We start from the raw sequence: 13,677 nt of genomic DNA, 5'->3' as shown, positions 1-13,677 counted from the left end.
CCAGGGTTCCTTGGGCCGGATTGCTCAAGAGGTAAGACACAGACATGCACACACGCCGTTTGAGAGGAGTAAACCCACTATCACCTCCCGTAATTGGCTGTAGATTGTTGTCCCGGCGAGTACATTGATTCAGGCACACAGACGCACATACACTATCTCTCACGCTCTCTCACGCTCTCTCTCTCACGCTCTCTCACACGCTCTCTCGCTCTCTCTCTCTCTCTCTTTCTCTCTCTCTATATCTCACGCTCTCTCACGCTCTCTCTCACGCTCTCTCTCTCACGCTCTCTCTCTCACGCTCTCTCTCGCTCTCTCTCTCTCTCTCACGCTCTCTCGCACGCTCTCTCACATGCTCGCTCTCTCACATGCTCTCTCTCTCACGCTCTCTCTCACGCTCTCTCTCTCACGCTCTCTCTCGCTCTCTCTCTCTCTCTCTCTCGCTCTCTCTCTCTCTTTCTCTCTCTCTCTCTCTCTCTCTCTCTCTCTCTCTCTCTCACACACACACACACACACTCACTGATTCAGTCAGTCGGTACCTCTGCGTCTCTGCCAAGTACTACCTCCATCAAGGAGGCTCTCTTCATCTCCACTTTCATCATTATACAATAGTGTGCTTGACTGGAGCTCAAACAAAGAGAAAAGGGTCTCACAAGTCATTAGAAAGTCTAATGTCCCTCCATCCATCACTGTTCATCAGCTCTCTGCTTATATTCCCTCAGAATTATACTGAAGAGTTGCTGAAGTGACTTCTGTGTCCCTTTCTATCTCACTATATATCTCTCTGTTAACCTGGTGATACCCTGTATATATATCTCTATTAACCTGGTGATACCCTGTATATATCTCTCTATTAACCTGGTGATACCCTGTATATATCTCTCTATTAACCTGGTGATACCCTATATATATCTCTATTAACTTGGTGATACTCTGTATATATATCTCTATTAACTTGGTGATACCCAGTATATATCTCTATTAACTTGGTGATACCCTGTATATATCTCTATTAACTTGGTGATACCCTGTATATATCTCTATTAACTTGGTGATACTCTGTATATATATCTCTATTAACTTGGTGATACCCTGTATATATCTCTCTATTAACCTGGTGATACCCTGTATATATCTCTATTAACTTGGTGATACCCTGTATATATCTCTATTAACTTGGTGATACCCTGTATATATCTCTCTGTTAACCTGGTGATACCCTGTATATATCTCTCTATTAACCTGGTGATACCCTGTATATATCTCTATTAACCTGGTGATACCCTGTATATATCTCTATTAACTTGGTGATATCCTGTATATATCTCTATTAACCTGGTGATACCCTGTATATATCTCTCTATTAACCTGGTGATACCCTGTATATATCTCTATTAACCTGGTGATACCCTCTATATCTCTCTATTAACCTGGTGATACCCTGTATATCTCTCTATTAACCTGGTGATACCCTCTATATCTCTCTATTAACCTGGTGATACCCTGTATATATCTCTCTATTAACCTGGTGATACCCTGTATATATATCTCTATTAACCTGGTGATACCCTGTATATGTCTCTTTTAACCTGGTGATACCCTGTATATATCTCTATTAACCTGGTGATACCCTGTATATATCTCTATTAACCTGGTGACCCCAACAAAAAAACATGTATTTACAATATTGCAAAAACGTTTAAATGGAACATATATCTCATGAGACTGTGTTGCCATGCATGTGTGAATGTGCACACTGTATTATGTGTATGCTCGTGTGTGTGTTTATGCACATTCACGATGTATACACAAACATTCATTTGTCCCTCTGTGTCCCGTTGCAGCTTCGTGCCCCGTGCTGTGCAGTGGTAACGGCCAGTACTCCAGGGGTCGCTGCCTGTGCTTCAGTGGCTGGAAGGGGACAGAGTGTGACGTGCCCAGCAACCAGTGTATAGACATCCACTGTGGGGGACACGGAATCTGTATCATGGGCATCTGTGCCTGCAACACCGGATACAAGGGAGACAACTGTGAAGAAGGTAAGAGATCAGTCCTGTTAGAGGGATCTTTTGATTTGCACTGCCCTTTTCCTTCTCTCCTCGGTGTGTGTGTGTGTGTGTGTGTGTGTGTGTGTGTGTGTGTGTGTGTGTGTGTGTGTGTGTGTGTGTGTGTGTGTGTGTGTGTGTGTGTGTGGTGTGTGTGTGTGTGTGTGTGTGTGTGTGTGTGTGTGTGTGTGTGAGTTCAGACACATCCTCTTCCCCTCTTCCTTCCTTGTCAGCCAGTCAGTATTTGATTGCTCAGTATTCACCATCATAATCGTTACCGCCAGCCAATAGTTCAGTATTACAGAAACAATTGCTGCTCTCTACTTCAAAGAGCAAATAATTACATCGCTGTCCCCATCGATGCGTGGCTTGAGACACACACACTGACTCGCTCTCACACATGCACCACACACTGACAGAGAATGGAGAATATTAGATTAGCTAAATTATCCTGGCATGTACCTGCTACGCTAGCCTACAAAACAACCCATCAGAAGGCTAGCTCTGTCTGTACATTAGATCCAATTATTGCACTTCCCTATGGGAGAAAATCTCATCTTCGCTGCTCAATAAAATGTATCTCTGCCAGCCTCCTGCTACTGACACACACACACACACACACACACACACACACACACACACACACACACACACACACACACACACACACCCCACAATCCGACGCTAATGCAATTAGTTTGCAGTGAATGTTATTGTGAGGTCTGTGACCCAGTCAGTAGTCAATGGACAGATTAAGACCCATCATCACTAAGACAGCAGAGGGAAGTAACTGCAGCTCAACAAGTATCAGCCCAGGCAACTTGCTGGGAATCAACAGACAAATCAAATCACATTTTATTTGTCACATGCGCACAATGCAACAGGTGGGGATCTGAGGACCCATGCCAAATCTTTTCAGTCTCCTGAGGGGGAAAAGGTTTTGTCGTACCCTCTTCACGGCTGTCTTGGTGTGTTTGGACCATGATAGTTTGTTGGTGATGTGGACACCAAGGAACTTGAAACTCTCGACCCGCTCCATTACATCCCTGTCGATGTTAGCGGGGGCCTGTTTGGCCCGCCTTTTCCTGTAGTCCACGATCAGCTCCTTTGTCTTGCTCACATTGAGGGAGGGGTTGTTGTGTCCCTATAGGCTGTGTCATCGTTGTCGGTGATCAGGCCTCCCACTGTTGTGTCATCAGCAAACTTGATGATGGTGTTGGAGTTGTGCTTGGCCACGCAGTCACGGGTGAACAGGGAGTACAGGAGGGGACTAAGCACGCACCCCTGAGGGGCTCCAGTGTTGAGGATCAGCGTGGCAGATGTGTTGTTGCCTACCCTCACCACCTGGGGGCGGCCCATCAGGAAGTCCAGGATCCAGTTGCAAAGGGAGGTGTTTAGTTCCAGGTTCCTTAGCTTAGTGATGACCTTTGTAAGCACTATGGTGTGGAACGCTGAGCTGTAGACGCTCACAAACCCAGAGATAGTATACACACACACCGACACACACACACAAACACAATTCCTCTGTTCCACAGTGAGTGTTTGTGTACTGTATGTTTACATTTGCTCTGTGCAACAATCCAAAGTGACAGCAGTTGGTTGGGAATTGATTGCGACAAATCAACCTCTCTCTCCTTCCCCTCCTCCCTCCAGTGGACTGCCTGGACCCTGGCTGTTCGGCCCATGGTGTGTGTATCCACGGGGAGTGCCACTGCAGCCCGGGCTGGGGGGGCACCAACTGTGAGATCCTCAAGACCATGTGCCCCGACCAGTGCTCCGGCCACGGCACCTACCAAAGCGAAAGCGGCACCTGCACCTGCGACACCAACTGGACCGGCCCCGACTGCTCCGTCGGTACGTTGTTGGTGCGAGCACGTTGTTTGAACGTTGGTAAAGGTTATTAGTTGTTAGCATGCTAGCCTTCACTCAGAAGTACTACATTTCTCTACAGCTTCTCTCACACCGTTGTGCCATGGCCTTCCCATCTATATTCTTTTACTGTATTGCTCTCTCTTTCATTCTTTATCTCTCTCTTTTCACTGCTGCTTTGTTGACTAATGCTGTTATGAAGGCAGCAGTGTGACTTTTATATTAACTGGGCTTAGATTGGACAGAGCACATCGATCTGATCCATTTTTAATTTGAGAGAAAGCTGTGTTTATTTGCCTCTAACACACTGGCTCAGCCAGCAAAGAGAAGGAAGGATGGAGGGAGAGCAAGGGCCGTGGGTTTGTTAATTACACTGAGTTTAAATTAAATAAGACTGCACTGCTAATTGCTAGAGAACAGAGAGGGAGGGATGGAGAGAAAGAGTGAGACTGAGAGAAAGAGAGAGAATGGAGGGCGATTCCACACCAGGACAGCCCAAAAATATTGATTTGTTCTGGCAATTCTCATATAGAAACTTCATTGGGAGGACGGATGTTTGACAATTCTCTCCCTTTTTTTGTTGTTTTTTTAAATCAGGAGGAAGTGGACATTTGAGTCCCTTTTTAGACCTATACATGTGTTGTGTAAGACCGTATGATCTGTGAACCGTGCATGATACAGACAACATCTTCGTGTCATTATGCTCCTTATAGTGGAGATTCAGATATGAAAAATAGAAAATATAGAAATATTTATATGTCAAAAGTTCCCTTTTTTTTTATCTTGTTCATTTCAAGAAGCATTGTTTGGAACAATATGCTCTATACCTGAAACCCCACCTCTACACCTGAAACCCCACCTCTTTAAGGAATAGCTAGGATAGGATAAAGTAATCCTTCTAACCCCCCCCCCCCCCCCCCCCCTTAAATGATTTAGATGCACTATTGTAAAGTGGTTGTTCCACTGGATATCATAAGGTGAATGCACCAATTTGTAAGTCGCTCTGGATAAGAGAGTCTGCTAAATGACTTAAATGTAAAATGTAAATGTATACGTGCATCGACTTCCCAGAGTGGGCGGAGTGATTCACACATTCACACATGATTTTTTGGAAAGATAATAATGTCAAAAGCATGTCAAACATCCTTCCTCCCAATGAAATTTCTATGTGAGAATTGACCGAAAAATCGGAGATAACCTAAATATTTTTGGGGCTGTCCACGGTGACCTTCAAACAGACGTGACCAGAGCCTCAGTCTGGTCACCGCTCCAGGCCGCTCTCTCCCTCCCTCCCTCCCTCCCTCCCTCCCTCCCTCCCTCCCTCCCTGCTTCAGACAGCGCCCGCCACGTCTCACACATACATACATACCCACACACACACACACGGCGACACGGCGATGGCAGTGACGAACAGCGCCACTTCCTGACACACAACACACTCTCTCTCACACACACTCACACACACACACAACGGTAATGGCAGCTCGCCACAGGCAGCGGCGGCCCACACTGAGCGCAGCCCCTCCAGGGGGCTGATGGAACTTTAGAGACCGAGAAAGACTGAGCGGTCGGGGGTCCGTTGGTCTGTTGGTCTTACCTGGAATGACTCCGAGATGAACCTCTCAATCTTCTAGCCGCTGACTGATAGCTAGTCTGAGAGAACTCCGCTCAATCAATGTCTTCTATCTAGCCACTGACTTCAACTGGAATTGCTTCTCTTAGCCACTGTCTGATAGCAACGGTCCTACGGTCGATTATTTGTCCCTGCCGGCAACGAGTCCAAGAAGTAGCAACATTTCAGATGCTGTTATTCCTATACCCGTGCTATAGCACTGTAGTTAACATTGTATGAGGTTTTTCTTCCAGTATTACTACAGTGATCTGTTCTGAACTCTCAGACACAGGTCTCATCCCTACTACTGGGTTGTGTTTCCACAGGACAGTATTTCAGTAAGATGTAGATACTGTATTCAGTAGTTAACCAGGGTGGGGTCTGTCCGAGTATAGTCTTTCACCCTGCCAGACATCTGCTGCCTGCAATCCTGACTGTCTGTCTGTATGTACAGACCTGCCAAGACAGACACAAGACAAAACATTGTGACTGTGGTTCAGTTGGTAGAGCATGGCGCTTGCAACGCCAGGGTTGTGGGTTTGATTCCCCCGGGGGACCAGTATGAAAGTGAGTGCACTCACTTCTGTGAGTTGCTCTGGATAAGAGCGTCTGCTAAATGACGAACATGTCATGTCAAGTGTTGAGTGTCTCTCTTATATTTTGTGCAAACAACAATTCATTCAAACACCGCTCCCCCTCAGTTTAAATTTCAAGGTGGTATCAATAAAGGCGTTCCTGTCGTCTTCATGTAACCGCAACAAAAAGGCTCTGAATGGAAAACAAGTGTCACTTCAACTCAGAGCTAAAAGTGATTGGTGGAATTTTAACGCACACTTCTGGTTCAAATGGTCTACGCTCTGAAGAACAGAACAGAGACAAAAACAGTTCCCTGTCAACTGACAACATTCCATCAGTCTGTACCAAACAAGCCCAGATTGTGAGCAGGCGTCCATCTATGGGCCCCACTGCAGCAGGATTGATTCATCTGTGGTTGATTGGTTTGGGTGTCATTCTGCTTCAGGCACAGTGGGAATCCTTGTGTCTGGCTGGATGGCTGGCTAACGGTGTCTACCCATACTCTACCCTTATCCTATTCCTACCCTGTCTGAGGTAAAGTTCAATATGTCTACTCTCATAGCCTGAACTGTCCATACTCAATGATCACACCTCTGTCCCCCCCCTCCCCCCCACTCGCACACACACACACACACACACACACACACACACACACACACACACACACACACACACACACACACACACACACACACACACACACACACCCCCCACATCACCCACACCAACACCTCAGACCCACCACAGGACCACGCACCCCCACCACCGTGCCCCACCCAGGAACCTTCAAAACCTCCCAGACTCTTCATGCTACACCGTGTCAGCCACGGGGGACAGACGTGTCAGGGTAGAAAGGTGTTCTTTGAGAAATACCAGGCTGACAACCATATCCACCCGACCCCGACCCCACCCGCTGCCAGCCCAAAACACAATAGTGGAAGCATTGTGCCAACGGAGACCCTGCCTGGCTACAGTTGAAACAGAGATAGATGAAACCTTATGGTGGACGCTACTAGCACACCCTGATAACTAGCTAGCGATTCCACATCATTACACACTGACACTAACGTTTCCTTCTTTGTGTGTGTGTGTGTGTGTGTGTGTGTGTGTGTGTGTGTGTGTGTGTGTGTGTGTGTGTGTGTGTGTGTGTGTGTGTGTGTGTGTGTGTGTGTGTGTGTGTGTGTGTGTGTGTACAGAGGTGTGTGCGGTGGACTGCGGCTCCCATGGCGTGTGTTTCGGGGGCAGCTGTCGTTGCGAGGAGGGCTGGACGGGTACGGTCTGTGACCAGAAGGCCTGCCACCCCATGTGCACTAAGAACGGAGTCTGCAAGGAGGGCAAGTGTGAGTGCAACCAGGGCTGGACCGGCGAGCACTGCAACATCGGTAGGTCTACTGAAGAATACACACGCCTACAGTAGATATACACATGAATAATTCATACGGGTCGACAAATAAAGACATTTTTACAAGGAAACACACACGTTTTCACACACGTTTTCTCTCTCTCACACACACACACACACACACACACACCGTCAATCACACATAGCCCTCTACCTCTGAAGCTGTCTGTCCATCCATGATTCCCCCAGCTCTCACACCACGGAGGACTCCAACCTGGGGGTCTATATGGCTTTGAACAGCCAGCTGAAGTAGCATCTGATCCCAGTCTCCTCTTTCCTCTCAAACCTCTCCATCCCTCTCTTTACAAGGGCCTGGCTAACTCCCTCCCACTCTGCAGCCTGCTCTTTGTAGTCACTCACGTTACCTGTGTTAAGAAGGCCTGCGGAGTCCCCATGGGCCGCTGCTGACCTTTAACCTCTATCAAAACACTGACATTTACTGTAGTTAAGGCAGTGTGGAGAAGATAGACTGTGTGAGTCCTGTTCCAAGCTCTCCATCTTAACACGAGGGTACGGAGCAGGGTTGTAAATGCCTGCCGCGTTTCTGTTTAGCTTTTAAGCCGGGTGTGAAACAAACACCAAAGACTGAAACAGGCCAAAGCCTCCTCTATACGATGGAAAGATACGAGCCCTTAAGAGAACTGACAAATCCTGTTTGGGTAATTGTTTCCCTCTCAACCCCTACATCACAAAACCTACTTAATTGTTATCAAGCAAGTCTTGTTTTGTCGGCTGATTCCCTGATATTAAGTCGATTGCGGAGCAGAATGCATGTTCTCTCCTCGCACACACGCACACAGAACTCGTGTTCTGTTCTGCCTCGATCTCTGCAGCACAAACTCAGCAGGGGTGTGTTTTGAGGCGTCGTTCTGCTTCACTCAATTAGTCAACATTGGGGAGCGGATCTCGTTGACAGACTGAACGGGCCCCCATTGTGGCTGGCCGTCTTTATTAGGATCTGGTCCATTATTCAAACGAAAAATCTGATGAATTAGCCAGAGTTAAAGTTTAGCATGGTGTCCCCCACTCATTTAGAGGTCGAGTTAGAGTTTAGCATGGTGTCCCTCACTCATTTAGAGGTCGAGTTAGAGTTTAGCATGGTGTCCCCCACTCATTTAGAGGTCGAGTTAGAGTTTAGCATGGTGTCCCCCACTCATTTAGAGGTCGAGTTAGAGTTTAGCATGGTTTCCAACCACTCATTTAGAGGTCGAGTTAGAGTTTAGCATGGTGTCCTCCATTCATTTAGCGGTCGAGTTAGAGTTTAGCATGGTGTCCCCCACTCATTTAGAGGTCGAGTTAGAGTTTAGCATGGTGTCCCCCACTCATTTAGAGGTCGAGTTAGAGTTTAGCATGGTGTCCCCCACTCATTTAGCGGTCGAGTTAGAGTTTAGCATGGTGTCCCCCACTCATTTAGAGGTCGAGTTAGAGTTTAGCATGGTTTCCAACCACTCATTTAGAGGTCGAGTTAGAGTTTAGCATGGTGTCCTCCACTCATTTAGCGGTCGAGTTAGAGTTTAGCATGGTGTCCCCCACTCATTTAGCGGTCGAGTTAGAGTTTAGCATGGTGTCCTCCCACTCATTTAGCGGTCGAGTTAGAGTTTAGCATGGTGTCCCCCACTCATTTAGAGGTCGAGTTAGAGTTTAGCATGGTGTCCCCCACTCATTTAGAGGTCGAGTTAGAGTTTAGCATGGTGTCCCACCACTCATTTAGAGGTCGAGTTAGAGTTTAGCATGGTGTCCTCCACTCATTTAGCGGTCGAGTTAGAGTTTAGCATGGTGTCCACCCACTCATTTAGAGGTCGAGTTAGAGTTTAGCATGGTGTCCTCCACTCATTTAGCGGTCGAGTTAGAGTTTAGCATGGTGTCCCCCACTCATTTAGAGGTCGAGTTAGAGTTTAGCATGGTGTCCCCCACTCATTTAGAGGTCGAGTTAGAGTTTAGCATGGTGTCCCCCACTCATTTAGAGGTCGAGTTAGAGTTTAGCATGGTTTCCAACCACTCATTTAGAGGTCGAGTTAGAGTTTAGCATGGTGTCCTCCATTCATTTAGCGGTCGAGTTAGAGTTTAGCATGGTGTCCCCCACTCATTTAGCGGTCGAGTTAGAGTTTAGCATGGTGTCCCCCACTCATTTAGCGGTCGAGTTAGAGTTTAGCATGGTGTCCCCCACTCATTTAGCGGTCGAGTTAGAGTTTAGCATGGTGTCCCCCACTCATTTAGCGGTCGAGTTAGAGTTTAGCATGGTGTCCCCCACTCATTTAGCGGTCGAGTTAGAGTTTAGCATGGTGTCCCCCACTCATTTAGAGGTTGAGTTAGAGTTTAGCATGGTGTCCCCCACTCATTTAGAGGTTGAGTTAGAGTTTAGCATGGTGTCCCCCACTCATTTAGAGGTTGAGTTAGAGTTTAGCATGGTGTCCCCCGCTCATTTAGAGGTTGAGTTAGAGTTTAGCATGATGTCCCCCACTGATTTAGCGGTCGAGTTAGAGTTTAGCATGGTGACCCCCACTCATTTAGCGGTCAAGTTAGAGTTTAACATGGTGTCCCCCACTCATTTAGCGGTCGTTATCGTTAAGGAGCCCGCCTACTAGGTTGGGTTTGCTCCTAGCAGAAATCATGCAATATTAACGTTTGTCCCTCTTGAGACGCCATACCAACAACATATCCAGTAAGACTTCCTCAAACTACTCCTACTTAATGTAAGATGAATAAAAAATCTGTAATGAATTTGGACGGATTTGCAGAGGTCTAAGTCGCGCAATTTTACATCTAAGACGTTTGGTACATTATTTCTCAAGTGAAAAAATGTGCATGAAAACTTGTAATCTCTCATTGAATGACAACAAACATTTAATTGAAGAATCCCATCCAAAGTTCCCACTCCTACTAGGAGTAGTACTGCTGACCAATCACCGACGAAGGGGCGTAGACTTTGGCTACCGAACTTCGACTTGCCTCTCAAGCAAAATTGTTGTGTGCGCGAACAGCCGGGAAAAACCAAAACGAACAAAAAGTCATCATTTTGTCATAATATATGCGCAAACTGTTTTGACTGGGAAGCATGCGACAGGCTTTAGCATGGTGTCCCCCAGCTGTGTGTTTTCAGGTTTCGTGACACTCTCTGCACACACACAGAAAAAATGCGAGCACACACACACACACACACACACACACACCACACACACACACACACACACACACACACACACACACACACTGACTCACTCTACTCATCATCATGGAGTTAATTTCTTCTGTGTCAATAATGTGTGTCTGATTATCTCTGGCCCAGTGGAGGAAGCACCGACCGCTGCCTCATTCCCCTGAAAATAACACCTTTTGGCTCATTATAAGTCTTCAGACACTTTTTCTTAGCATTCAGACAACAAAATGCAAAGGCAGGATGCTCCTTGAAGCCCTAGTCTGAATCTGAAACCCTGCTGGCGTTGGCTGGGACGTGAGTCCGTGTCCTTAAAAGTTTCACCTCTCTGTCCTTGAGATGTTCTCTCCTGTTTCAGAGTAGCATTTCAGCGGTGGTGAGGGCCACCATGCATCATTTGTGTCTGCTGAAGATAAAGGGCTATTTTTGTTGGGGATATAAGTTAGCAGGAGAATGACTTCCACCAAAGGGGAAGGGACATCAACCAGATAGAACAGCAGAACATTCTAGAATGTTTAGTATGGGACAGATTCCACTGCTGCCACCAACCCAGCTAAGACTTCTGTGTGTTTGTTCGACCCCGCTCTGACCCCGGACCGCATTGCCTCTTACACAATCACAGTACAACCCCCCCCCCACACGCACACCCCCACCCCCACCCCCCCAACCACAATACATACAGTATGTTCTTATCCAATCGCTTATTCAAACAACTCAAACAAAGATTGTATAGTGTAATGTTCAGTCAACACTGGTTTGAATTACTATATCCTCACGCTGTCTCAGTAGAACACCAGTTAGACAGTCTATTACAGTGGCAAGAAAAAGTATGTGAACCCATTGGAATTACCTGGATTTCTGCATAAATTGGTCATCAAATGTTATCTGATCATCATCTAAGTCACAACAATAGACACACATAGTGTACTTAAACTAATAACACAAATTATTGTAATTTGTTTGTCTATATTGAATACATCATTTAAACATTCACAGTGTAGGTTGGAAAAAGTATGTGAACCCCTAGGCTAAACTCCAAAAGCTAATTGGAGTCAGGAGTCAGCTAACCTGGAGTCAATGATCAATGAGACGAGATTGGAGATGTTGGTTAGAGCTGCCTTGCCCTATAAAAAACACTCACAAAATTTGAGCTTGCTATTCACAAGAAGCATTGCCTGATGTGAACCATGCCTTGAACAAAAGAGATCTCAGAAGACCTAAGATTAAGAAGTGTTGACTTGCATAAAGCTGAAAAGGGTTACAAAATATTTCTAAAAGCCTTGATGTTCATCAGTCCACGGTAAGATAAATTGTCTATAAATTGAGAAAGTTCAGCACTGTTGCTGCTCTCCCTAGGAGTGGCCGTCCTGCAAAGATGACTGCAAGAGCACAGCGCAGAATTCTCAATGAGGTTAAGAAGAATCCTAGTGTCAGCAAAAGACTTACAGAAATCTCTGGAACATGCTATCATCTCTGTTGACGAGTCTACGATACGTAAAACACTAAACAAGAATGGTGTTCATGGGAGGACACCACGGAAGAAGCCAAAAAAACATTGCTGCAGGTCTGAAGTTTGCAAAAGTGCACCTGGATGTTCCACAGCGCTACTGGCAAAATATTCTGTGGACAGATGAAACTACAGTTGAGTTGTTTGGAAGGAACACACAACACTATGTGTGGAGAAAAAAAGGTACAGCACACCAACATCAAAACCTCATCCCAACTGTAAAGTATGATGGAGGGAGCATCATGGTTTGGGGCTGCTTTGCTGCCTCAGGGCCTGGACAGCTTGCTATCATCGACGGAAAATTGAATTCCCAAGTTTATCAAGACATTTTGCAGGAGAATGTTAGGCTTTCTGTCCACCATTTGAAGCTCAACAGAAGTTAGGTGATGCAACAGGACAACGACCTAAATCTCAGAAGTAAATCAACAACAGAATGGCTTCAACAGAAGAAAATACACCTTCTGGAGTGGCCCAGTCAGAGTCCTGATCTCAACCCGATTGAGATGCTGTGGCATGACCTCAAGAGAGCGGTTCACACCAGACATCCCAAGAATATTGCTGAACTGAAACAGTTTTGTAAAGAGGAATGGTCCAAAATTCCACCTGACTGTTGTGCAGGTCTGATCCGCAACTACAGAAAACGTTTGGTTGAGGTTATTGCTGCCAAAGGAGGGTCAACCAGTTATTAAATCCAAGGGTTCACATACTTTTCCCACCCTGCACTGTGAATGTTTACATGGTGTGTTCAATAAAGACATGAAAACGTATAATTGTTTGTGTGTTATTAGTTTAAGCAGACTGTGTTTGTCTATTGTTGTGACCTAGATGAAGATCAGATCAAATTTTATGACCAATTCATTCAGAAATCCAGGTACTTTTTCCTGCCACTGTATATGCAGTGGAACTACAGTATAACAACATTAAGACTTATTGAGAGTTAGGAGGCAGTGACGTTTAGCTACTCCATTACTTTTCTACTACAGACATCCCCCCCTTCCTCCATAGCAAATGTTGAATGAGAGAGGAGAAGAACACAGTAGCTATTAAGTCGTCTTCTTCTCTCCTCCGAGACATGCGATCGTGAATAACGATGAGTGAGAAAGTTCCAGAAGATCAAAAGATCATACCCCCAAGACGTGCTAACGTCCCCCGTTATTGGTAACAGTGAGAGGTTAGCATGTCTTGAGGGTATGATCTTCTGGAACTTTCTCACTCATCGTTATTCACGATTACATGTCTCATGATAGAATCCACATTGATGTAGAAGTGTTTAGAAACGTGTTCTATTCTTATTTACAATCAAAGTGACTCCAAAATGACACAATACATTATTTACCATTCATTTCTATTTGGCACAAAATAATCTGAAACACAACCAAAACACACAGCAAATGCATCCAACAAGTTTGTAGAGTCACAAGCTTGATGTAGTGATTGCGTGCTAGGGGTGTCAATATCTTTGACCCCTACCTTTTTGAGATATTACTTGTTAAACAAAATCTTTTTCTCTGAGCA

General features: G+C 45.7%; 1 protein-coding gene across 12 annotated transcripts in view; it reads left to right on the top strand.

Moving 5' to 3' along the window:
- The window catches only part of LOC106610060 (teneurin-3), a 447,182-nt gene that overhangs the window by 345,235 nt on the left and 88,270 nt on the right, over positions 1–13,677 (top strand). For all 12 annotated transcript variants that reach the window (XM_014209182.3, XM_082978414.1, XM_014209189.3 and 9 more), the window contains 4 exons: positions 1–31; positions 1,842–2,036; positions 3,696–3,896; positions 7,296–7,481. The exon at positions 1–31 is cut by the window's left edge and continues 71 nt beyond it. In XM_014209182.3, coding sequence (XP_014064657.1) covers positions 1–31; positions 1,842–2,036; positions 3,696–3,896; positions 7,296–7,481 — 613 coding nt within the window. The remainder of the gene's footprint in view (positions 32–1,841; positions 2,037–3,695; positions 3,897–7,295; positions 7,482–13,677) is intronic.

The sequence above is a fragment of the Salmo salar genome, chromosome 08 (genome assembly GCF_965601325.2).
Source record: "Salmo salar chromosome 08, fSalSal1, whole genome shotgun sequence".
NCBI lineage: Eukaryota > Metazoa > Chordata > Actinopteri > Salmoniformes > Salmonidae > Salmo > Salmo salar.
This window is presented reverse-complemented; position numbering and strand designations above follow the sequence as displayed.